At 37.7% G+C, this 26776-nt stretch overlaps 1 protein-coding gene across 1 annotated transcript in view; it reads left to right on the top strand.

The window, feature by feature from the left end:
* Positions 1-3419: 3419 nt before the first annotated feature.
* The window catches only part of LOC112053744 (RNA-binding protein 24-like), a 50873-nt gene continuing 27516 nt past the window's right edge, over positions 3420-26776 (top strand). The window contains exons 1-2 of the mRNA XM_024093280.2: positions 3420-3798; positions 14463-14589. Of these exons, the coding sequence (XP_023949048.1) occupies positions 3577-3798; positions 14463-14589 (349 nt within the window). The 5' untranslated portion in view covers positions 3420-3576. The remainder of the gene's footprint in view (positions 3799-14462; positions 14590-26776) is intronic.

Raw genomic sequence — 26776 nt, 5'->3', positions numbered from 1 at the left:
TTTAGGGTTCCGTAGTCTACAAGAAACCCTTAGGGTTTCGCCATGTCCGTCTGTCTATCCATCCGTTGTCCGTGGTTTAGCGCAGAGACTATTCTATTATTAAACAGTGAACAAAGTAGTAAATATTTGTTTTAAGTAAGTACCTCCCGTACATGTAAAGTGGGCATGATTTTTATTTTTAACCGACTTCCAAAAAGGAGGAGGTTCTACGTTCGGCTGTATGTATGTTTTTTTTTTTTTTTTTTTTTTTTATGTATGTCCAGCGATAATTCCGTCAATTATGGACCGATTTCAAAAATTCTTTTTTTGTTTTGAAGGGTTTACTTCCAGGGTGGTCCCATTTTTTTCATGTCAGGATCTGATGGTGGCATCCTGGAGAAATTGAGGGGAACTTTCGAAAGTTGTAGAGACGGCTAGTGCGTTTGTTAGTGTTTCCATAAGGTATTTTAAACCACTACAACTTTATGAAGGTTTGGAGTTGGTCTGATGATGGAGCCGAAACACAGACGATGGAACTCTTCAACGATTTACAGCAGTCACCTTTTGTTTGGGCTTGATTAATTTGTATTGATGAGTACTTTCCACCTGTATGGGTTGTGACTGTATTAAGGGTCTGGTGATGAAGACGAGGGACAGTGAAGAGAACTCCTCGACGGTTCACAGTAGCTACCTCGTGTTTGGACTTGATAAATTTGTATTGATGAGAACTTTCCACCTAGATGGATTTTGACTGTATTAAGGGTCTGGTGATGAAGACGATGGACAGTGAAGAGAACTCCTCGACGGTTCACAGTAGCTACCTTGTGTTTGGACTTGATAAATTTGTGTTGATGAGAACTTTCCACCTAGATGGATTGTGACTGTATTAAGGGTCTGATGATGAAGACGAGGGACAGTGAAGAGAACTCTTCGACGGTTCACAGTAGCTACCTTGAATTTGGACTTGATAAATTTGTATTGATGAGAACTTTCCACCTAGATGGATTGCGACTGTATTAAGGGTCTGGTGATGAAGACGGAGCAAAGTGAAGAGAACTCCTCGACGGCTTACAGTAGCTACCTTGTGTTTGGACTTGATAAATTTGTATTGATGAGAACTTTCCACTTAGATAGGTTGTGACTGTACACACGCAGTGGGTATGCTAACACTAAAAATAAAAAAATAAAAATTTTAATAAAAAAAATTCAACCGACTTCCAACTCAAAAAATAACTTTAACTAAAAAGCAAAAAATAACATCCTACCTATGTGCTACCTTCTGATCAGTTTGAAGTCGGTGCCAAGCCAGTGTCGTGTTTTAATTAAAGCTGTTTCTGGAATAACCACAGAAATTTTGTAATTATATAATGATTTATTTATTTTGCTATCATCCGCGAAAATTCGGCGAACCCATGCGACAACGTCACCCAGGTCCGACAAAATACTCTCTACGTACGTTTCACCCCGAAACCGGAGCATCCTCAGGAGATGTTGACTCTACAACGTGCAATTGCAAAGTGTCGATTTCGACCTTTGCTTCGTCTTTTATAGACCAAAAAGTAGGTGGGGCAAGAGGTGGGCGTTGCCAAGATACTCATAATATAAGTGATTTATCTCGCATCGCATTCAAACATTAGCTTAATATGTTTAATGTTTAATGTTTAATGTTTATATGTTTAATGTTTAATGAATGAACATTAAACATTAAACATTATTAAATAATGTTTAATGTTCATTCAAACATTATTTAATAATGTTTGAATGAACATTATTTAATAATGTTCATTCAAACATTATTAAATAATGTTTGAATGCGATGCGAGATAAATCACTTATATTATGAGTATCTTGGCAACGCCCACCTCTTGCCCCACCTACTTTTTGGTCTATAAAAGACGAAGCAAAGGTCGAAATCGACACTTTGCAATTGCACGTTGTAGAGTCAACATCTCCTGAGGATGCTCCGGTTTCGGGGTGAAACGTACGTAGAGAGTATTTTGTCGGACCTGGGTGACGTTGTCGCATGGGTTCGCCGAATTTTCGCGGATGATAGCAAAATAAATAAATCATTATATAATCATGATGAACTTCCGCAAAGTAACGCCTGCTTCTATCCAAGAAATTTTGTAGTTTAAACGTATTTAATTAAAACATCACTGGCTTGGCACCGCCTTCAAACTGATCAGAAGGTAGCACATAGGTAGGATGTTATTTTTTGCTTTTTAGTTAAAGTTATTTTTTGAGTTGGAAGTCGGTTGAATTTTTTTTATTAAAATTTTTATTGATTTTTAATATATTTTCATGGTGTGGTATCGTTGGCAGTCGCCGGCGGTCGCCGACTGCAGTTGACTGCAGTTGCCGTTGCAGTAACAGCTCGTGTAAATGAACACTAAGTAGCAATTGCTATTTAAAAAGTATCAGTCGACCAACATGAAAAACGTAATTGGAAAATTGGATATCGAAAATTGCATTCTATAATAATTTCGTTGTTAATTATAAACAGTTGTCAGTAAGAGAACTCAGAGTCTGTTAAAACTAGAAAGCTATTTGGTAATGGGTATGTATATCTATATTAATTACGTCTATAAAGTGGTTAAAGGGAAATTGGAAAAAAAATGTTGGTGTTCCTACGCTACATGTAAAGTGAGGATGAATAATTATTTATCGTCTATCCCATGGTATATAGGTATTGTTATCGGTATTTTTGTACATTACATAAGGGATTAAACTGCTCACTGAATCTACGGAACCCTACACTGCGCGTGGCCTGACACGCACTTGGACAGTTTTTTTTTTTCAATTCAGAAGGGAAAATCCTGATGGACACCTAGCTGAGTTAGGTAGGTAGGTAGTGTGGGATTTTTCCCGACTAAATCCCTCTTGTCACCATGTTGTCCATGTATCCGCCTGTGAGCCTAATTCTCCAAACATTGTTTTATTTTATTTACCTATTTACTTATTGCACATTGAAATTCCTAATGGCTTCGCCGTAGCCGGGCAAAAACTCAGGGTAAAAACAATAACAAAGAAAATAGTAGGTAGGTAAGTACATAGTTGTTGACTATTTCTTGTCTGTTTTCCTCCTTCTTTCTTTTTATCATGATTCTCTCCAAGAAGTCAGCGATAGGTAGTCTTTCCAGTTATTTGCCGTTTATATAACTGGAAGTAGGTACTTACTTAATGATTTCCTTTCGAAATAACACCCATCAAATTGTTGTAAACTTGTAAGACGTGGTAAGACCAAAGGCGGTGATAACGAGGCATATCATAAGCGGCATGTGATGGAGGGTAGCGCTGGCAGGCAGTAGTAGGGCAACGCATGTGGCCCGCCGCCTGGCGGGACGGAGACGGTGCCTTCGCATCTGGTACCGGCGGGGGGGGCGCGGCGGGGGTTAAAATTAGTACCGGAGCGCCACGTGCGACCGGCGAGGGCGAGCGAAACACCGCGGCGAGTTTCAGTTCGCGCCCGATCGCCTTACGCGTCACTACTCCCGTCCACCCCAGTGTTTACCGACGCCAAGCTCGTAGTAGCTCCGCCGACGCGGACAGTGATCGCGAAGTGTACCAGTGGCCAGCGCGACGGAGGCGGTGCAAGGCATGTTGATGGCGGGCGCTCTGCCGGCCGAGTCCGAGGGCCTCCTCGCCCTGGGTGCTCTCCCCGGACAGAAGGACACCACTTGGACGAAGCTCTTCGTGGGCGGCCTCCCCTACCATACGACGGACAAAAGCTTGAGAGAACATTTCGCAGTGTACGGAGACATCGAAGAGGCCGTGGTCATCACCGACAGACAGACCAGCAAAAGCAGAGGATACGGATTTGTAAGCATACAAGTTTTAATTTCACCGTTTCATTCACAATGGTCACTGTATAGTTTAGTTATTAGTTCTTTTGTGCCGCGTGCGTGTGTGCGGTTCAGAAATAACATAAAGAAAATTTATTCAGCTGAAATGACACGTAAACCACTGTAAGGTGTAATGTGCCTGTGCGCAATAATGTCGCTTCTGTTCTGTAGCGACTGGCGGCGTATCGCATGTTTGCGTTATCGTACCTGCTACCAAGTACCAGTACAACCTGGGTGTATTATAACTACTGAGCACAGTTGTGTGATGTGGATACACTACAATCACACATGTACACGTGGAACATATCGCGAAACAACATCAAACACGGAAGTTATGCCCTTGCTACAGGTGTATATTGTACCTCCATCACTGTTCACTGCACCGCTTAGAACAGACATAACTCACGCGTTTTCATTTTCCAAACATTACAGTTATTACTCGGAGCGTATACGTTTGTGCAAATACAATTCCTAAATGGATCGTCTATAACGTGTTATTATACCAATCTATTGACATAGATGTAGGATACGTATAGTATAACTATTGTATTATGCAGACGCGATAGATTTTACTAGTATATTATAATAAACGATGTTATTTATACTCACAACCATTAAGCATTTAGAAACTAGCAACAATTTGGCGATGATCAACTTTTTAATGTATATGATAGTAGGTAGGTATATCTCGCTTACCTTTACAAGTAAGTACCTACCTACTAGGGTAAGATACGAAACCAATCGCGTTTGTGTGTAAATTGAAGGTTCATTTTGTTTTGTTACACAACTTTCCTTCAGTTTAATGGTAGGCGTCCATAGATCCGCATCGTACGCATCGGAATCATCGCATCAAACTGATTTTAGTAATCTTTGTATAGAAAGTCATACAAGTGCGTCCACTGATCCGTATCGTACGGATCGCATCGCACGGATTTTATCTACCGTAAAATTAAAAATCCGTTTGATGCGATGCGTCCGATACGTACGATTCAGATCTGTGGACGCCGGATTTTATACACCAACACGATGTCTGTGACTGTCTGTATATTGTATTTCATCCAAAACCAAAAAGACTTCCAAAAGTAGATAACCCCAAAATCGATGAAATGGCCGAAAAATACGTTTTTGAATGAATTCGATCGTCAAAAATTTTTCTCCTCAAATGTTTTAGCGTAAGTTTAGTGCGGTGCGCTTGGGGCTCGTGGGAAATGAATCACAACCCCATTTTCAATTCAACTAGGGTTGGGACCCTGACGGAGGGAGCATGTCTCGATGCACCCTCGCTGTGACATCTAAATAGCTGTAATAATCGCAATGCGTCGATAGCAACACTCGGTAAAGATTTTTCTTTTTAAATATGGAAATGCATACTATGAAACACTACTATGAAGTTGACATATTGTTTATTTTGTTGCAATCGTAGCTAGGTATAACAGAATTCTGAAACACGGTGCTGAAGTCCTTGTTCAGTTTGTAAAAAAATGTACAAAATATAAACAAAAAGTTTTGAAAATCGAGCAGTAGGTTTGTTTGTAGGTTTCAGCAGGTGATAAAGATGGCATAACTTTTAATTTCAATTGCTGCTTTCAAAAGTTTGTAGATTGGTTGGTTACCTACCTGACCTGATTTGAAAGGGTGGTGAAGACAAATTATTCTATGCAAAGAAATATATTTTACAAATAAAAATATTATTAGTAAAATCTTACTGTATATTATGACACATCGAAGTACGTACCTAATAAAGCCATATCTAAATAAATTATATGGCTTTAAAGGACCGAAGAATTTAAAATAAACAAAAGAAAAGTGCGTTACCCACTTTACCCAGGATGTGTGATTTTTCAGTCGTATAAAATCTTAACACCTTTAAATTTTATATCTTTATAATAGAAATAGTTTATAAACCTCCATATGTAAATGATCTCTAATCCATTTTATTATCTCGCAAAATCGTAACTGCCTTCCTGTAACCATGAAATTGTAAACTGTCTGCATATAAAATGGTTTATTTAACAATTATAATACAACAACAATTTTGGACTTCCTATATAAATATTTCTATTGGGTTTATAACTATTTTCCGGCACACCAGCAATATAAGTATTTCAAAAAAGTTTGTTAGGTTGGAAGTAAACAAATAGCCAAGTATTAAACCTAGATGCATGAACAAAAATGTAAGAAACTTTTTTACGCGACTGCCCAAAAAAGGATTGTATTGTTTCGCGTTTCGTGTGCAGCATGCCTTGTTACTCCTTCACCCTTTTGTGCTTTTACTCAGACCAATTATTGTATAGGACCTGCCTCGCTAGACGTTACTTTTCTGTTAAAGTATATGATCAATGATCTAATGCGATTATAAAAACTGTCTTTAATGTCGATGTTTCATAGTTGTAATCGTGTTCGTCGGTTAAAGAGCTTCGTAAAAATACCTTTTTGTGTTGTTCAGTGGTTTAAAAAACGGCCTAAAACTTCTAGTTTAGTATAAGAATCTAAGCTTGTTTCCTGAGAAAATGACAGACAATTTTTTTCGTGAATTTGGTTGTCCTGCTGGTCCTCCTACAACATAATTGGTCTGAGCCCTTCCTTCTATCATATGACTGCCAGACATCGCAGCATTTGTACTCTTACGTAGTCGATATCTCTTATCTGTGAAGATATACAATGTCGGCTTCTATAGTTTCTGTTTTCTCCGTTTTCCTTTTTTTTGTTTTTCCTAGCGTAATCCACACCGCTCTCTGTCTCTTCAATCCACCTTCTACTTATGTCAAAAGTGAATAGGCACCTTCCAGCTGTGAGGGCGATCCACCGTCTAAGCTAAATCACACGAAAAATTTAGTAATGGCATTGTTTCAGATGTGTTAATTGTACAAGTACTTATAGTATCTTTTTCCTTAACCCCAAAGTAATTGAAAAAGATAATTTATGACTGAAATGTAGAAGTAAATTACTGTAATGCCTTAGTCATTCATTGGCAAATATGATTTTTTTCTTTACATATAAATGGACTAAGAAAGTCCGAGTGGATGACTGGACCTCCTTTTATACAAGCCCAAAGTTTGCCTTTCATGCTATAGGTACATACTGTCACCAGGGTCTTTGGATCCTTATTACCCGCTACCTACCAAAGACAAGAAACCATGGTCCAAAGCTCTTAGTTGCCTACCATATTCGCCTTTAGTAGAAGCATGGGTTATTTCAGCTCAAAAAACACGAAGGTTATACTATCACAGACTTTCATTGTAAAAGTGAATACGAATTCCCATAATCTCAGATTAATTTTATGTTGCTCCATATTATCTGTTTCTTAATGTATCCCTCTACAATCTCGAATTTATTAAACAATTTAGTTTTGTCCATTCTGCATAAACCTAGCCTAGATAGATTACGGGGGTTAGGTTTTCAGTATCAATATTAAAATGAACCTTAATTACTTAGCAATACGGGTCAAAGGCGAGAGTTGTGCTGAACAATTGGTTGGCTCGACGAGCACTGAGGCGGTATGACGGGACGTGCATAAGTACGTGTCAAAGACAAAAGACCGACATCTGATACTGTGCGGGCCAAGAACGGGTCTTGTGTGCTGCGAAAAAAGTAACATTAGAGAAAAACTGTAGAAAACCTTCCATTTATAAACGATTTCATAAAAGGAGGAGGTTCTCAATTTGACACATTTAATTTTTTTTTACCTCATCTTTTACCTTTCACCATTTAATGGCAAAGCTGGAAGATATGACAGAAGACTTAGTAATAATGGTTTTTCGAGGCTATTTATTAGGCAGCAAAGTTTTATTGCGACACACTAAAACCGAGTGAAGCTGAAGTGGCAATGGGCGGGGCAAATAGTTCGAAGAGCCGATAGACGTTGGGGTCCCAAGGTGATAGAGTGGTGACCCCGCACTAGAACGCGCAGTTTTGATCGACCCCTCACCAGGTGGTGGACTGACGACATCATGCAGGGATTCATGATGCTTGGAAGTCCCTAAACAAGGCCTATTTCCTGCAGTAGACGTGCATCGGCTGATATGATGATGATGATGATGACACAAAAAATGAAAAATAATTAACGAATATTTTTTTATAGAACTGGATAACAAAATAAACGTTTGCTCTATAAAATTATTGTGGAAGCCTTTGTTATTCCATACATCGACCTGCCATAGATTTGCCTTATCGTAAACGTCTGTTTACGCATACGGATGGTATGCGAATTTAAGGATTTTCATTTCATAAAAAACTAAAGTTTTTCAGTTGGACAACTGGTGAAGATATTCACCAGTTTTCGTCAAAATTAAGAGCTTCGTTTAGTAGTCATGCTTCAACTCCCATTTGAATTAACTGCGGTTTAAAAAAAATATGGCGTAAAATATAATTTTGATTATTCATTTTCAGCAGCTCAGAGATTGCGTTTGTGACAGTTCGTGCGAATGATCGAATCATAATTATTGCCTCGTTTCTGGTTTCTCTTTCTCATATTACTTTCTCATATTCTCATGCCCACCTTTCAGAATCGCAATGTCTGAGCGGCCGCGCAAATTTGACAAAAGTACAGTCGCGTACAAAAGTCGTTTTTGTATTACATTTATATGCTATTTTAATGAGTTTGTTAAGTCACTAGACTGTACAAACGGGCCATAATTTGCATAAGTGATACCGGTAAGTATTTTTGAGCCTCGCACATACATTCGGTACCACATAAGTTTTACTTTTAATCGTCTCATTGATATGCGTTGATGAATATTAAGTAATTAATAGCTGAGGCGTGACTGGTACAGCGAATGCAGATAGTAGGTATATATCTATTCGATTGTGTCCTTTATGTGTATTGTAATAAAGGCCTCAGGATCGGGATCTAGGTATGGAAGTGTGCAATTGGAATGCTGGGCGTCGCGGAGCGGGGCACGCCTCCCGCTACGGGTACTACGACGTAGTATTTCTGAAGGACTCTTAGCTTCTACTAAATTTTGCTACTAAACTACTTACTTACTTTTGACGAATTCGTTTCTTCTAAACAAACTACTAAACTACTTAACTTTTGACGACTTCATCTTAATTAAATACGAAAACTCGTCACACATCACAAAATCTAGAAAACCACTTCACGCACAAAGATCAAATTTACCAGGGATGTAGTTAGTAGAGATAAATTTTAGAATTTGTATGTGCTGGGCCTAGGTACCCTTGTTGAAATCATTGTGAAAGCCATTAATAATGGAAACGAAATTGTGCTTTTTTGAATGAGTTTAAGTGATTTTTTTGTACAAGTCTACCAAAAATGAGAAAAATGAACTTAGGTACCTAGTAACTGAGCGGTTTGTAAGAAAAAAAGGTAAGCAGTTGTTTATATTGATGTAGTTTTTGTTAGACTTCAGGTCAAGGACGTTTGTGGTCAAAACATAGAATAATACAATAAAAACTAGGTATTTACGTACCAACTTACAATTTTTTTTTATTATTTACAAGTTGACCTCGACTACAATCTCACCTGCTAGTAAGTTATGATGCAGTCTAAGATGGAAGCGGGCTAACTTGTTAGGAGGAGGATGAAAATTAACACCCCTTTAGGTTTCTACACGTACCGGAATGCTAAATCGCTTGGCGGTACGTCTTTGCCGGTAGGGTGGTAACTAGCCCACGGCTGAAGCTCCCCACCAGGGCCCTGTCACCTGGACCAATTATTAAAATCTCAATCGGCCCAGCCGGGAATCGCGAACCCAGGACCTCTGTCTAGTAAATCTACCGCGCATACCTTCGGTCAAAAGTATAATAAATTACAAAGCTCCTTTTATCAATCTTCTCCATTCGTCACTCGTCACTCGTCCCTCGTCAACTCATCATTCACTCCCTTTACATACTCGTACATATTATCCTCTTTGACACTCTCCAACCATCTCTTCTTTGGTCTTCCTCTCTTTAATTTTATAGTCTACTATACTCTTAGACCAGTTATAAGTAATAAGACTATACTAGACTATAAAATTAAAGAGAGGTATACGATTATACTTTGCTCTATAATGTCCTACTAATGTTATAAACGCGAAAGTTTGTATGGATGTTTTTACTTTTTAACGCAGCTCTCTTACTACTCTTTAAAGCGTTTTGGCTGAAATTTAACTTAAAAAGTAAATTTTAATCCAGAGCTACTTTTCACCCCGGAAAAATTCATGGCTCCCGCGGCATTTGTGACAAACTAAATTCCACGCGGACGAAGTCGCGGGCGTCTGCTTGTTTTACATATTATGAGGAACCAGTTTTTGCTGTGGCTAATATAAGTAATGTACCTACTTATTTAATCAGATGAAGTCACAGTTAAGTAAAAAAATACATAGTAATTTTAGAGTTTAATTACTTAATTAAACAACTTCCTAGTTCAAATAAGTAAATGATATTACTTATATTAAAATCCTACAAATATTATAAACGCGAAAGTTAACACATAGGCTATTCAGCCTATGTGTTAATTCAGAGTAAAATCTATTTCCATTCCAAATTTCAGCTAAATCGCTTCAGTAGAAGCGGCGTTATAGAGTAACAAACAGTCAAACATACATCCAAACATTCATACAAACTTTCGCGTTTATAATATTAGTAGGATTATATCATTAGGAGAGCCATGCCGATATAGTCTACCACACAATATTAAATACACCTCGACTGGCACTGTTAACACTACACACTCGTATTATCAGCACAAGTTAAATTATGCGCGGTTATCAGTCAGGAAACAGAAGGAGTTTAACTGTGTTACTAAACGCATAGCAGATAGGTGACTTTCTCTTTTTGCCCGACTACTGAAGGACGGCTGTGTTTTGAACGTATATACTTGGTGTCATCAATATCAACCCATATTCGTCTCACTGCTGAGCTCAAGCCTCCTCTCAGAATGAGAGGGGGTTAGGCCAATAGTCCACCACGCTAGCCCAATGAGGAATGCCAGACTTCACACACGCAGAGAATGAAGAAAATTCTCAGGTGTGCCGGTTTCCTCACGATGTTTTTCCTTCACCGTTTGAGACACGTGATATTTAAAATAGTCGTATATGTACGTATGTCTAACTGTTTCTCTAAAATATAAACCATGTGAGGTTTAGTCTCTGTAAATGTTAAATAGTCAAACTTGACATGTCAAAAATGCTTGTGAAGAAAGCCTACTTGAAATAAACGAATTTTGATTTTGCTTAGATTCCTTAGAGTGATAGAGGGTAGGTTGAGGTTAGGTTATATACAATTAAGCTAAGTGTTGCCTTGCGGCTGAGGAGCTGAGGACATGATTTTTCCCCCCATTATACCGAAGAAAATGAAACATAAATACAATTACTTTGATCATTGGGAATGGATATTCGTCATATCCATCATACGGGAGGAAGTCAGCAGGACAAGACAAGACGCATCCAAATTTCCAAAAATTCTATGACTAACTAATGAGAATTTGGCAAAGCAGAACTCTTCAATAACATCAAGAAGAGACTGGTTAAAACTTTAGTCTTCTCAATTTTCCTCTATGGCTCAGAAGCATGGACGATAAGGGCCAGAGACATAAATTAGATAGATGTCTTTCAGATTTGGTGTTAAAGAAGGTTGCTTCGTATACCGTGAACCGCTAGAAGAACAAACATCTCGATACTGAAGCTTCACATTTCCACTAGACTTTCAAATGTTACCAGAGCATTTTAAGTTAATTTGGTATTCCGTCGCCTGCCTGATAACCTGGATAAACTATTAGTGGTGGGCAAGGTGGAGGGGAAACGACCACGCGGCCAATCACCTACCATGTCCATGCATTTATCAATCAAAAGAGCGTAAGAGGTCGCCCATTTCACAGAACCAATACCACCAATTTCCCGGGCTGAAAACTTATACTAAAATAAACATAGTCCATGCATTTATCAATCAAAAGAGCGAAAGAGGTCGCCCATTTCACAGAACCAATAAAACAAATAAAACCTGCTGGCTGGTCGATAAGATTCCTTATCGGTGCCGTACCTAACTTCCAATTTGAACGCTTTGCTAAACATTTTGTAGCTGCACAGTTAAAGCACTTGAACCATATTTTAATGGGAATAAAGACGATTATTGTTCAGACTCGACCAAAACTCATTCCGCCTACCGTATCGATACCGATTGCATTAACAATTGCCTTAAAGTTTTAATTATATTACGGTTTCTCTTTGAATTTACATACAAACGGCGTTTGCTGTAGTTATTAGTTTATTACTTGGTGAGTATGAGGCTCACCGGTGCGGTGGTGACAGGGTCACCTAGCAATAAAGAATATTACATAGTTACATACATACAAACATCCAAGATACGCGCGAAAAACATAACCCTTCTTGCGGTTGGATAAAAAAGGCACGAGTTCTTAAAAATTGTTTCGTATATAGTCTGGTAAGGTCGTTGATGACACTCCTATGATATGCGGGCGACGGGGGTAAATACTGCGCGGGAGTGTTACGAACGAAGTTGCCAAGCTATAGCGATTTTGGACGTCATCACTTAATTCGTAGGTACCAAAGTTTTATGAAGGCTTTTTTGTACAATATTGTTTTATAATATCTAGGGTACCTATTACATTTTCAATTTGCTTTTTTTTTTATTCTCTACAAGTTAGCCCTAGCTACAATCCCACCTGATGGTAAGTGATGATGTAATCTAAGATGGAAGTGGGCTAACTTGTTAAGAGTAGGATGAAATCCACACTCCTTTCGGTTTCTACACGACATCATACCGGAATGCTAAATCGCTTGGCGGTACGTCTTTGTCGGTAGGGTGGTAACTAGCGACGACCGAAGCCTCCCACCAGCCAGACCTGGACCAATTAAGAAAACTTCAATCGGCCCAGCCGGGGATCGAACCCAGGATCTCCCCGTCTTGTAAATCCACCGCGCATACCACTGCGCCACGGACGCCGTCAAAAACTTTAACCTAAGTAAATGGTAAACGAAAAAAATATTCCACAGTATCCATTTAAAAAGGCTGCAGGCAAATGACATACCTCAGTACATTTACATAATAATAGGTAACACAGCGTTGCATTGCCACTAAAAATATGTAAATTATCCAACAAAGTATGAAAATGTGGACTTTTTTAATTACGAATATATAAGACCTTCGATATCCGAAGGTCGCTCTGATGTTTCACTGATTTGTGAATATGTATACATTTGGTTCCAATGTTACATATTCTGACCAAAGAAACATGAGCCACGATGTCTGGTGTAAAGTTTGTCTTTGTTGGTTGTGTCTCAGGTCATCTAAAGCTGGTTCTCCACAGTTGAAGTGGTGACCTATGGGCCATACATGCATTACAATTGGTAATTGGACGACGTCATACTACATTTATTATTTATTTTACTATTTGTTTCACGGAATATGTTACAATGCAACAAGATTGAAGAATAGATTATTTTTTTTTACCTTCGAATTGATAATAAACTTGATAAGAGTTATTACCATTCGGTGCTCTTATCTCGATAAATAATCATTAAATTAGGTACTTCGATTCATTTGTTTAATTATTACTTTTTTATTCATTTCAATTTCACCTACAAATAATATTCTGCATTCCAAAAAGGAGATTCAAAATTAGAAAAAAAAAACGACTTTAACCGTAGTACCAATAGTTTTTCTTAATGATTATTCTTTCTTCATTATAAATGTGTCTGTAACTCTCTTATAATGGTTTCATTTTTATTCAATGAACATTTAAGGAATTCAAATAGAAAATTTAACATGTTCGGTAATTTGCAAGGTTAATAAAGCTAAACATTTTGTAATCTAGTATGTACAAGAAAGGTAATTGTGTCTTCATTAATCACGTTGGTAATCAGGAACGAAAAGCTGTGTTGTTATATTACAAAATAACCGCCGCGCGGTTTTACCCGCGTGGTTCCCGTTTCCGTAGAAATACGGGAAGAAATTTGAGGAAGGCTTTAGGCTGTATATTATACAGCCTAAAGCCTTCCTCGATAAATGGGCTACCTAACACTGAAAGAATTTTTCAAATCGTACCAGTAGTTCCTGAGATTAGCGCGTTCAATCAAACACACATTCAAACTCTTCAGCTTTATAATATTAGTATAGCTATTGATATATTCAAAGTTGTGGATGATCATCCTCCTAACAAGTTAGCCCGTTTCCATCTTAGAATCAGGTGACATTTTAGTCAAAGGCTAACTTGTCTACCTATACTATATACAATACTATAAAGAGGAAAACTTTGTTTGTATGTTTGTTTGTTTGTAATGAATAGGCTCAAAAACTACTAGACCGATTTTAAAAATTCTTTCACCATTCAAAAGCTACATTATCCACAAGTAACATAGGCTAAATTTTATTTAGAAAAAAAAGGGTTCCATAGGATATTTGGGTTTTTTGGACACAAGGTGTAAAAAATCAACCAGAAAAGTTACTTTTTGTTGTAGGGGTAGGATAGGGGTAGGGTAGGGGTAGGGAAAGGTAGGGTAGGTAGGGATAGGGTAGGGATAGGTTAGGAATAGGGTAGGGGTATGGTAGGAGTAGGGGTAGTTGAAAGTTAACAACAATAAAAAAAAATTGGTTTGGCATTCGTACGTGTACTCTGGTATCTGACATTGAAAAAACAGTTCAGTAGCTTTACTCCTGTTTTATAGTGTTTATTTCTTGCAGGTAATAATGGGAGACAGAGCAGCAGCGGAGCGAGCGTGTAAGGACCCAAACCCCATCATCGATGGCAGGAAAGCGAACGTCAATCTGGCGATCTTAGGAGCGAAACCTAGAGGGAATCTAGCGCCTGGTGAGTCAAAATACTTTCTCTGCTCTTCTAGATTCCGTTTTCTCTACCATCTACAGGATACATAGGTAGTTCAAGTCAAGAGTGAATAGACACCTTCTAGGCAACCGTGTACCACCATAGGCTGTATTATCGCTTACAACACTTACATCAGGTATGATTGCAGCCTATACAAGGTGTTTCGTAATTAATGGATAAAGCGGAAATGGTAGATACACCACCTAAGTGGTGATCAAGTTTGTATATTTTTTCGGAATTTTCAAATTTTTCTATGTTCAATCAGTCTTTTCAAAGCTGCAGCTGTTTTAATTAAAATTTAAAAATCACTGATTTTTTTAAAACAACATCATTAAGTACCAATGTACCTACTATATTACTATTTTTAACCGACTTCCAAAAAGGAGGAGGTTCTACGTTCGGCTGTATGTATGAATAATAATGTTTTATTTGTTTTGTGAAAGAAATAGAAATAGGCTGCAAACTCTCAGCTGTTATAAAATCACAAAGGCAACCACAGGCTCTCATTGGTGTACTACAAACACTCAGCTGTTTCAAAAAACATTTGTCAAGGCACACTTTTTTGCCTACTGTTCACATGAAACCTTTTTTTTCAATATTGTATTTCGTTGGAGCAGACGCAGCGCCGACAAAAAACTACGCTCCGCGTGTGACAATACGCTTTGAGGGGGGTCATTGTTACGTGACATGTGATAATAAGGAATTACATGTTTTAGTATATTTTGTACTGCTATATTATCGTCTTTAGCTTCGGCCTATTTTAATGGCCTAATTATGGTATGCACTATACGTACAAACTATAAAAGTAAAACATTTCTGTCATTAAGGTTCAAGAGACAGAAGCCTTTTTTTGACGGCCTCCGTGGCTCAGTGGTATGCGCGGTAGATTTACAAGACAGTACAGTACAGTACTCCTCTACTTTGTTGCGACTTGTTTCAATTTTTAAGATCCCCCGAAGGTAATGAAATTATTAATTACACTCTCGATCAAGTCATCAATATTGTTTTTCAGTGCGCTTTCATTTGAGCCCACTCGAGTATATTTGCAGACATTCGGTTATTCTTCACCACTTTCAACACCCACAACTTTTAAACGCCTCAACCGATTTTCATCAAACATGTCCAAGAATAAGTCACCTTTTAACACAAAAAAAAACTAAATTTAAATCGATTCATCTGTCTGGGAGGTATGGTGCCACAGACAGACTGACAGACAGACACCTAAAACTTCACCCCTTTTTTGCATCGGGGGTTAAAAACCAAAACTACCAGCGGATCAACGCAACTTCGTCTGCATACATAATGGTAGATGCAGTTATATACACAATAAATAAATATAAAATAAACAATAAAATATTTATTAAAACTATATTATCACAATTAGTTTGAAGTCCTGCCTCCTGTACTAGTTACTAGTTACAGGAGGCAGTGTCTACCCATTTTCAATGCTACAATTCGTTGATAAACAATTTTTAACCTGAATTGTATCAGGTTAAAAAAAAACAATAAACCAAAAGAAAGAACAAAATATAAAATCATGCGAAACAATATATCGATACTTTAACATTAACAATGGTTTTATAAATAAACATATAGGTATAGATAATTAAAATGCAATATTTATAGATCTACTAGTCCTTTGGCAGTGAGATTCATTTATCACGGACTCACGGCCAATTGATAAGGTGATCCAATAAGACGGTAATATCAATGCTTCTTCACTTCCCGAGATGTTAATGCCAATTTGGCAGCAGTCCAGGGAAACCTTGTCTAGACTTACATTATAATATGTATATTACGATATTGAATTAAAGTAATTTTGATAACTAGAGCTTTGAAAACTGATACCTCCTAAACTCTCTCTCCTCTGGGCTCAGTGGAGTCGCTAAATTCGGATCACTTTTTGCGTTGTATTTATAGGCACGAAACCTATCTATACTATACAATAAAAATTGCTATGGATCAAACCCCATAACTTTCATAGATACTACTTAAGTACCTATGAAACGAAAATAAATATTTATTACTAACGGTCGCCTGCGACTTCGTCCGCACTGAGACCTATTTAATCCAGCCCTTACAGTAGTATCGCTGTACAAATGGAGTAACTTCTCCCGTTTTCCTAACATTTAACTTCACTGCTCTGCTCCTATTGATCGTAGCGTGATGAAAAGTATACTATAACCTGCCCAGGAGTATGAAGAATAATTGTATCAAGCTTCATTAAAATCCGTCGAGTAGTTTTTGTTTCTATAACGAACATAAAGACATACCGATAAAAGTTTTACTGATTGCATTTTTGGCATCAGTATCGATCAATAATCACCCCCGTAGTTATTATAGGAAATATATTTCATGTACAAAATTAACTTCTCTACACATTTATTATAAGTATAGATTGTATAGATTGACACCACATAAAATAATGGTAGAAACTAATACTATGGTAGGAGCATGGGGCTGACAAACTTAAATGTCATGTCACAGGCATATGTCGGTAGATCTTTTTGAGAGGACAAAAAATTTACGTAATACTAAATTTTGGTTTGGTTAAAACGAATAAGATTTGTTATCAAGATAATGAGATGATAGGGCTATCAGGCGGTGATAATATTTTATTTAATGGTTTATCTTTCAAGTGCAAAGGTATCCACTTTGGTTACGTTTATGAACACCTCATTGGCGCAGAGGCATATATTCATGATGCCGGTTTGATTACGAGATCGGATCGATGGGGGAAATTAAAGGGTAATGGATTAGAGAATTTCCCCCGAAGAACGATGCTCAGCTGACATACAAAGCTGGTCTTGAAATGAATAGTCAAACAACTTTTATAATGCATCAAGCAAGCCCTTGAATGCAATCACGCTTGATGGTAAGCATTGATGCAACGTTCAAACGCGCTTGCCAAGAAAATGCCTATTCAATCTTGATTTATAGATACCCATATTGTAGGTGGCAGAAAACGGAGGCTGGAAGGGCTATATCTTTGTAGTGCGTATAAGGAATGAAGAACCAAATGGCTTATTACGCGTCCAAGGGATATCTACAACGTACTGCAAAGCCTGTGAGAATCAGACAAATTTCAACCAATAGCGATGTAACCGGAAATACTGCTATCTCTTTCATTGCGTTGAGAGGAAAGAGATGGGACTGGGGCAACCCCGCCGCCATTGGACGATATTTTGTCTATTTCTCTTTACTTTTTTGCATATTACCACCATTGGAAATTAAGACATGGGTTATAATAGGGCTGTAAATACCTACTTGCCCTTTTAAGCAAATATTCTAAAGTGTCCAATAAAATGTAGTGGTAATTGATATTTAAAATTAAAAATATATATGTAATAACTATGAATTATGGTATATTTTAAACGTTTGTTATAGGCCTATTTGGGACCTTTCTAATAACTGCACTCAAGGGAGTGTAGATGAGATAAATAGACCAATGAGACGATTGATAGATGACGTGATTGTTTAATCGCGTTACCTCCCCATAATCTGATCTATTTCTCAACTGCGATTTACCGGATATATAAACCAACAGTTGGCTCATAAATTGAAGTGTTACCAACATCACCGCAAACGCAACACAAGGGTTGCGTGCACAGTCCAATCAATTAGCGAGCCTCCTGCTTGCTTCCGGTTCCGAGCGTTTAGGGACTTCCGGAGGGGATTGTTCCGCTAATCATGACAACACGTCGGGTGAAGACAGACACGACAAAACCCAACGTGAAATTATATTATGACTGAAATATTAACACTTGTTATGCAAAGTGAAATAATATGACCTCTGCCTCTAATTCAGAGGGAATAGGTTCCAATCCGGTACCTTCAACTTTTCAGTTATGTGTATTTTATGAAAATCGTGAGGAAACCTGCATACGTATATGATAATTTTCTTCGTATGTGAAGTCTGCCAATCTGCATTAGGCCAACGCAACGGGTTGCACTATTAATGTAACTTCTCGTATAATGGCCGGAGATTCGTGCTCTTCAGTGAGCCGAATATGGGTTGTTAATGTGATGATGCAAAGTGAATATATTCATCATTGTCAGACTGTTAAATGACCCAGGCTTCCCTTATAGGGGAGGATATTATGAAAGTTTAACCCACCACGCTGCTATTACGGCTTCGTGGGCTTGACTTAGGTGAACTTAACCGAAAATCAAAAGTCAGGACACGAACCCAGGACCTCGTGATACAAATCCAAGCTAACCATTGAAGCTAACGAAGCAATTTAAATAACTAGTGTTTTTTTAATTTCTGTGTTAACTAGTAGCTATCTTACACACAAACCATATGCTATAGCTTGGCAAGTTCGTTGATGACACTGATATGCGGGCGACGGGGGGGGGGGGGGGGGAAAGGACTGCGCGGGTGTGAAGTCGTGCGCGCGAGCCATCGGGAGTGTTAGGAAGCCTTCACAGAAAGTGATTTGTTGATTCTATTTACACGAGTAAAGAGCAGCCATACAAAATGAGGTGCAACCACAGGACAATCTTGTTATACTCGCTATGGAAATAGAATTGTGTCTTTACAACGACAATGTGGGTAGGCAGAGGTACGCAAATCTAGGTTCAGTGCAAACCGTTTTATGCTTAAAACTATAAGTTAACTAACCTGGGGCCTTAGCCATGTGGCACGTCGATTCTCTTTCTACAAACACTAACGATTGATCACTTAACCTGTCGATAGTGAATGTCGTTCCCATACATTGTCTACAGGGCCTGCTTTTACTCCGCAGGGTAGCAGATATACATATAAATATGAGAGGTCATTCATCACGATATCACGAAAACCGTCGTACAAAGTTGAAATTTGGCAGGGAGGTAGTTCGTAGGTAGACGGGCAATAAGAACGGATTTTGATTTTAATACAAAATTACTGAACCGATTTTCATGAAAATGAAATCGGACCAATATCTGAAAGTATACTCTTTCAAACAATAAAAGAATTTTCAAAATTGGTTTATAAATGACGACGTTATGAGGTTGCAAAAATTAAAAAAAAAAACACTCGTCGATTTGAGAACCTCCTCCTTTTTTTGAAGTCAGTTAAAAATACACCTGGGTTCGATGCCCGGCTGGGCCGATTGAGGTTTTCTTAATTGGTCCCGGTCTGGCTGGTGAAAGGCTTCGACCGTAACTAGTTACCACCCTACCGGCAAAGGCGTACCGCCAAGCGATTTAGCGTTCCGGTACTATGTCGTGTAGAAACCGAAAAGGGTAACAAATAGCCCGCTTCCATCGTAGATTGCATTATCATTTACCATCAGGTGAGATTGTAGTCAAGGGCCTAACATGTAAAGAATAAAAAAAAATCAAAAACACCACAATAATTTCATTAGATTATACGTAAACTGATTTCAACTAAAGATGTACTTTATTCATAAAACATTATTTAGTCAACCCACATGATAGTTGTTCAGTTGAGCCGTGATAGCCCAGTCGATATGACTTCTGCCTCCGATTTCGGAGGGTGTGCGTTCGAATCCGGTCCGGGGCATGCACCTCCAACTTTTCAGTTGTATGCATTTAAATATCACGTGTCTCAATCGGTGAAGGAAAACATCGTGAGGAAACCTGCATACCAGAGAATTTCTTAATTCTCTGCGTGTGTGAAGTCTGCCAATCCGCATTGGGCCAGCGTGGTGGACTATTGGCCTAACCCCTCTCATTCTGAGAGGAGGCTCGAGCTCAGCAGTGAGCCGTATATGGGTTGATAACGACGACGACGACATGATAGTTATTGCAGTTGCTTTCTGTAAAACGTTAGTTAATAAGTCCAACAGTTATATGAAAATAACCTCCCATTACGACAACAAACATAAACCTTTGTCCTTTTCATATTAGCGTGATGGTAACTGAACAACGCGATGGAACAATAGCTGTAACCTTTGCAGGAATGACAAGCACAATATACTTCCTGTTGTTATTCAATCGTACCTGCACTTGATAACAGTTCTAAAAGACTTGGCAATCTGTCCGACGTAAAACCAGTAGAAAATTACACTGATGCCACTGTGATATTAAAAATGTTAGATAAGTGCGAGTTACTCCCCTATTGAGAGTTCCGTACAAAATTATTAATTATTATCAATAGAATGTCCTTGCTTCTTTCCACTTTACCTTAACATAAAACATGTGTTAGGTGTATTAAGACTAGGTTCCCTTGAATATTGTTGATCGATTAGTTCTTCACGTTTGTATTTCTTCATCTTTTTGTTTGTTTGTCTTTTTTCTTTTATTTAGAGTAAATTAATATTTTGTATTATGTACCCAACGTAAACATGTTGTGTTTGCTTCAAGTAGGCACAATTACATGAGGATGAATAAAAGCTATTTTTGATATATGTTAGGTTAAGTCATTGTGCCAGTTTTGCAAACCAATAAAACAAAAAGAAAGCAAGGAGAAAGTCCACAAAAAAAATTAAATTTTAGTTCTATTTTAGGAAACCTTTAAGAGGCTTCTTCTATGCAAGCGCGTCTACCTTCGTCATTGCTTTAAGTCAAGATTGTAGTGCAAAACGCGAATATATCTGGAAGAAAAAAATAATCGAGTTATTTATTAAGGGTTTTTATCAACCGACTTCAAAAAAAAGGAGGTTCTCAATTCGAAGCGTATGTTTTTTTATGTTTGTTACCTCATAACTTCTTCTTTTATTACCCAATTATTAAAATTATTTTTTTGTTTTAAAATAATTACTACTTACTTAGTACTTTCAGATTGATATCCTTTAATTTTCATGAAAATCGGTTTAGTAATTTTGTGTTAAAATCAAAATAACTGAAATACGTCTTTGAAGTCATTTTATGTAAAAAATATATTATGATGGACTTTGCATGACTACAATCGCAAAGCAATGATGAGATCAAAGTTGTAAGGCGCTTACTTAGAAAACGTCTAATCACTTAAAACCCGCAACCCAATTTAAATTATTACCATCGCTCGCCAAGTCATGCCCAATTACCAAGCCATACAAAATTGGGATACTGAGGTTTTGATAGCCTGAATTTAATTGTACGGAACTCTAATATTTATCAACTAGGGCGATAAAGGTAGCATGTTTGCTTGATGGTTCTTGTGTCTAATGTTATCTTATAAACCGAAAACATTATCGGATTCAATGTGCCACCTATAGATTATTCGCAGATAACAATTTTTCAGTAGCGATTATAATTTTGTGTAGATTAAAATATTTAATTATTCCTTTTGTTTTCAAGCGACCCTGAAACCGTTTATTCAAATACTTGTGTATAAAAGTATTGCTTGAATTTATACAGCATTCTTTGTTTTTGTTATATTCGAATCGTATAAAAGTAATAATCAGGTACAGACGTTCTATTTTCGGAAGACAGTTTAGTTGTGGATGTAGTAAGGCGAAAACACCACACTGCAACAACTCGTTTGTGTGCATTTGTGTGTGTAGACTTTTTAACATCACCGTGTCAGATAAAGGACTGTTTTATTATAGATGACACTGAGAAGTCTACATACTCAAACACTCGACACAACAAAGGTATCCACAGTATGAAACATCCCTTAATTTCTAAATGACACTGAGAAGCCTAAAATATACTGAAACATTATAATGATATCTATATATTGATTCTAATGTTAGTATGGTTATTGGTTAGTAATCTTCTTGTGATGTGGATCCCGTTCGGGTGAAGGCCTCCTTTATTCTTCCAGTAATCTGTATCTTTGGCGAGATACATCTATTCTCGCCCTGCTTTGATGATGATGTCATCAGCCCACCTTTTTGTTGGTCTGCCGACGCTTCTTTATCCTGGGGGACCTTTTCAGTTTGTGACTTTTATGGTTCATCTATTGTCTTTGAATTATTATCGATATAAATTTTACATTACTAAATGACACTGAGAAACCAACAGTCTCAAACATTCTTACGGCCAGTTTCTTCATCGTAAGTAACACTCAAAGTAACGTAATAAAGCAAAAGTGACGGTCTTAATCACGGAAAAATAAAGTCTTCTTTACTATTTACTACTTTTACTGTTACTTTAGCTTTACATGAAGAAACTGGCTGTTACTGTCACCAGCATGTCAGATAAAGGCTTCTTCCACATTTATACAAAACGTGACATTGCGCGGAGGTTGCAGTAGTTCATTGTTACACGCGTGCGCGGGGTGAGGTGCGGGGGGCGCGCGCTACAATGGGTGCGAGCGCGCATGACGGGCCACCTGGTCGTGGCGTACCGGTCCCGCCATATGCCCTTCCCTGTAATGCACCGTGCTGTACTTTACTTGGGGTTGCCAGGGATTATTGCTGGTTATCGGACAGTTTCATACGCTAACATGACCGTTTTTAAGAGCGCGCAGCGCGTCGGTACGATATGGATAAAATTCGAAGCGCTAACGAGACGCCGAATTATGACTTTCACGTGAGTGAAAAGCACGGAGCGATTGACGCGCGACGCAAATTTTATGACGTGAGCGCCAAAACCATTTTTACCTAATTGCAAGTAAATTAAACAACATAACGAACAACAAAATGGCCATGTTTAAGATATATACCTAATTTTCTATACAAAACAAAAATTTAAGAAAATAAGTTTGCTTTTCCTGAGATTGAAAACAAAATGTGAGCAAAACATGTATTTTTCAAAAAAATAAACTATCGGGAAAAGTTTTACAAATTGTGTATTTTGTATAATCATAACGAAGCTAACACTTTGAAATATCATTTACCCAAATATCAGGCTCCTAACTTTTCCAGAATCTGAGATCCAGAACCATTTGTAACCAGTAACCACCAAATTACATATTGCACACTCTTAAGCCCCCACGCTATGAGTAAGTTAACTGTTAAACATTCTTTTGTTTTAACTTTACCGAGTATATGCAGTGGTATGTTTCTGGTATAGGCAATAAGCATTTCTAGTATAGGCATTAAGGTTAAAGCTTAGGGTTCCCAGGGATTATTGCTGGTTATCGGACAGTTTTATAAGCTAACATGACCGTTTTTAAGCTCTTACGTTATGAGTAGGTTAACTGTTAAACATTCTTTTAACTTTACCGAGTATCTGCAGATGACTGTTTCTGGTATAGGCAATAAGCTTCGCAGCAAGCACTTTTTTGTTTTACTTAACTTAAGGTTGCCAGGGATTATTGCTGGTTATCGGACAGTTTTTTACGCAAATATGACCGTTTTTAAGCCTCCACGTGCCTCGACGTTATAAGTTAAGAGCGCGCAGCGCGTCGGTATGATATGGATAAAATTCGAAGCGCAAACGAGACGCCGAATTATGACTTTCACGTGAGTGAAAAGCACGGAGCGATTGACGCGCGACGCAAATTTTATGACGTGAGCGCCAAAACCATTTTTACCTATTTCTAAGTAAATTAAACACCATAACGAAAAACAGAATGGCCATGTTCAAGATATATACCTAATTTTCTATATATATATTTTTTTTTTTTTTATTTTATTCTTTACAAGTTAGCCCTTGATTACAATCTCACCTGATGGTAAGTGATGATGCAGTCTAAGATGGAAGCGGGCTAACTTGTTAGGAGGAGGATGAAAATCCACACACCTTTCGGTTTCTACACGGCATCGTACCGGAACGCTAAATCGCTTGGCGGTACGTCTTTGCCGGTAGGGTGGTAACTAGCCACGGCCGAAGCCTCCCACCAGCCAGACCTGGACAAATTAAGAAAATCTCAATCTGCCCAGCCGGGGATCGAACCCAGGACCTCCGTCTTGTAAATCCACCGCGCATACCACTGCGCCACGGAGGCCGTCAAAACATAAATATATAAAATATAAAACATAAATTTAAGAAAATAAGTTTGCTTTTCCTGAGTTTGAAAGCAAAATGTGAGCAAAACATGTAATTTTCAAAAAAATAAACTATCGATAAAAGTTCAAGTTTTTTTCAGAACCATTTGTGACCACCAAATTACATATTGCACACTCTTAAACATCGATGTATTGTACGTTTGAGAGCCGTGGTAGGCCAGTGGATATGACCTCTGCCTCCGATTCCGAAAGGTGTGGGTTCAAATCCGGCCCAAGCATGCACCTCCTAACTTTTCAGTTGTGTGTGTGTTTCGCTTTTCTGTCCATTTTTAAGTCTCATAGACAGTCTCGGATTAAGCTAACTTGATGCTCTATGCAATCATGGGGCGTATGGCGTATATCTTTGAGACGGCACCAATATCATTGAAACAACATCTTGCAATGATCGCAAGCAGGTTGGACTGTAAATATGTGAATTACTACAGTTCCATGACAAATGACAAATGGATTGGAGCGGCAGTGATACACATATTACAATTTATTTAATAGATTAAGTCTATTGTAGTTTACTAGTTTATAAGTTACTAACACAATACTGTTTTTACTACAACTATGAGCCTATTGAAGCTTGAAATTGAAGCTTGCACGCCCTACAAGGCGAAAACATTGTACTATCTTTTTGTTTTTGTCATTTTTTTTACATGTTTTGTGCAAATAAACGATGATTATGATTATGAAAAAATAAGTGTCAACAGGTTTTACCCGAATTTCTTAGAGTTTGTATTACTTCTTCTGCCCATATCCAAACGAATTTTAAGTACCAGTAGGATTAACATTGGGACTTTGGTGAGTGCCGATATGTTGGCCCCATTCACAAAACCGACGGTTAAAGTCTATACAAATGCAAATCGCCACAGACAATGGGCTAAAAATCGATTCATTTCACAGTGACAATTTTCTTAACAGAACCGTTCGTGAGCTATTAACTGAATTTTAAAAACAGGTTTTATGTCTGTGTTGATAAGCGGAATATAAACATAATTATAGTTAGATATTCAGCCATTTATAAAATTCGTTTTAATGGTCCTAAACTGCTAACTGCATTGTAATGATAATTTATTCAAGAATTTTTTCGAAGCGATAATAATAGTTAAAAATAAATTTTATTGTAATATAACTACATACTCGTAGGTACTATGATAAGTTTAAGGTATGATCAAGTTATGAGTTAATAAGTAAATAGCTTAAAAACAGTTGTCCTTAAGTAATATTTTTTTGAAGAAAAACAAAACCTGAATGTATTACAAGTATATATCTCCTCCCCTGAAAATGCATTACGTATATAACAAGGACCCATTCGCGTACATACTTGTAGAATAAAGAGCCCTCTTTTTTGAAAACGGCAAAAAAACAATAATCATAAACAATAACATAAAATTTAAAATTTTGAAAACCCCCCGAATGTCATGAAATTATTAATTACAATCTCGATGAAGTCATCAATATTCTCTTTCAGTGCGCTTTCATTTAAGACCCCACTCGAGTATATTTGCAGACATTCTGTATTTCCTCCCCACTTTCAAACGGCTCAACCGATTTTCATCAAACATGTCTAAGAACACTCGCTCGTAAGTTACCTTTAGTACAAAAAAAACCAAATTGAAATCGCTTGATCAGTTCGGAAGCTATGGCGCCACAGACAGACTAAGAGACAGACTCCTCAAACCTCAAACTTATAACACCTTTTTTTTGCATCTGGGGTTAGACACAAAAAAGAACAGTTAATGGCTTATTAAAAATCGTTTTCAATACAAAAGTTAGTCTATTGATAATTGGATCTATAAAAAACCTTTCGGAAGACATAATTTTGGCCTTTGTGTGATTGATATCGGTTTGATGGTTGTATAAACGACGTATAAACGCATTAGTTAGCCACGATAGCACGGAAAGCCCGTGTTTAGTCTATAACTGTTGATCTTGAGAGATTAAGGTTTACGGGGCCACTACATAATGTGTGTTTATTCTTCATAAATACATCAGACAGAATAAACTCTGTTTAACGTTCCCAAAGTACGTTAAACATTTGTTCCCACCCTGTTAGGGCCACTCAGTGCTCCTGTACTCGATCAGGTACAAAAGAATAAAAAGATCCTTTCAATAGAGATGTGTCCGTTATTGCCGGTTTTTTTTTTTTGGAAACGTGTTGTCACGAAATGCAACTGGTCTAACGGTTAACGTTGCAGCATCCGGCTTTGATGAATGGTTTTTAGATTCTTGTGTTTACCTGAGGACCGTCTGATTTGCAATTATAACGAGGTGTTTTTTATTCGTCAACCCGCATTCGAGCGTGGTGGGTCATGTTCTGTAGCATTTTTTTTTTTTATTATATGACCGATATTTTAGTT

This window comes from Bicyclus anynana, chromosome 1 (genome assembly GCF_947172395.1).
Source record: "Bicyclus anynana chromosome 1, ilBicAnyn1.1, whole genome shotgun sequence".
Lineage (NCBI taxonomy): Eukaryota > Metazoa > Arthropoda > Insecta > Lepidoptera > Nymphalidae > Bicyclus > Bicyclus anynana.
This window is presented reverse-complemented; position numbering and strand designations above follow the sequence as displayed.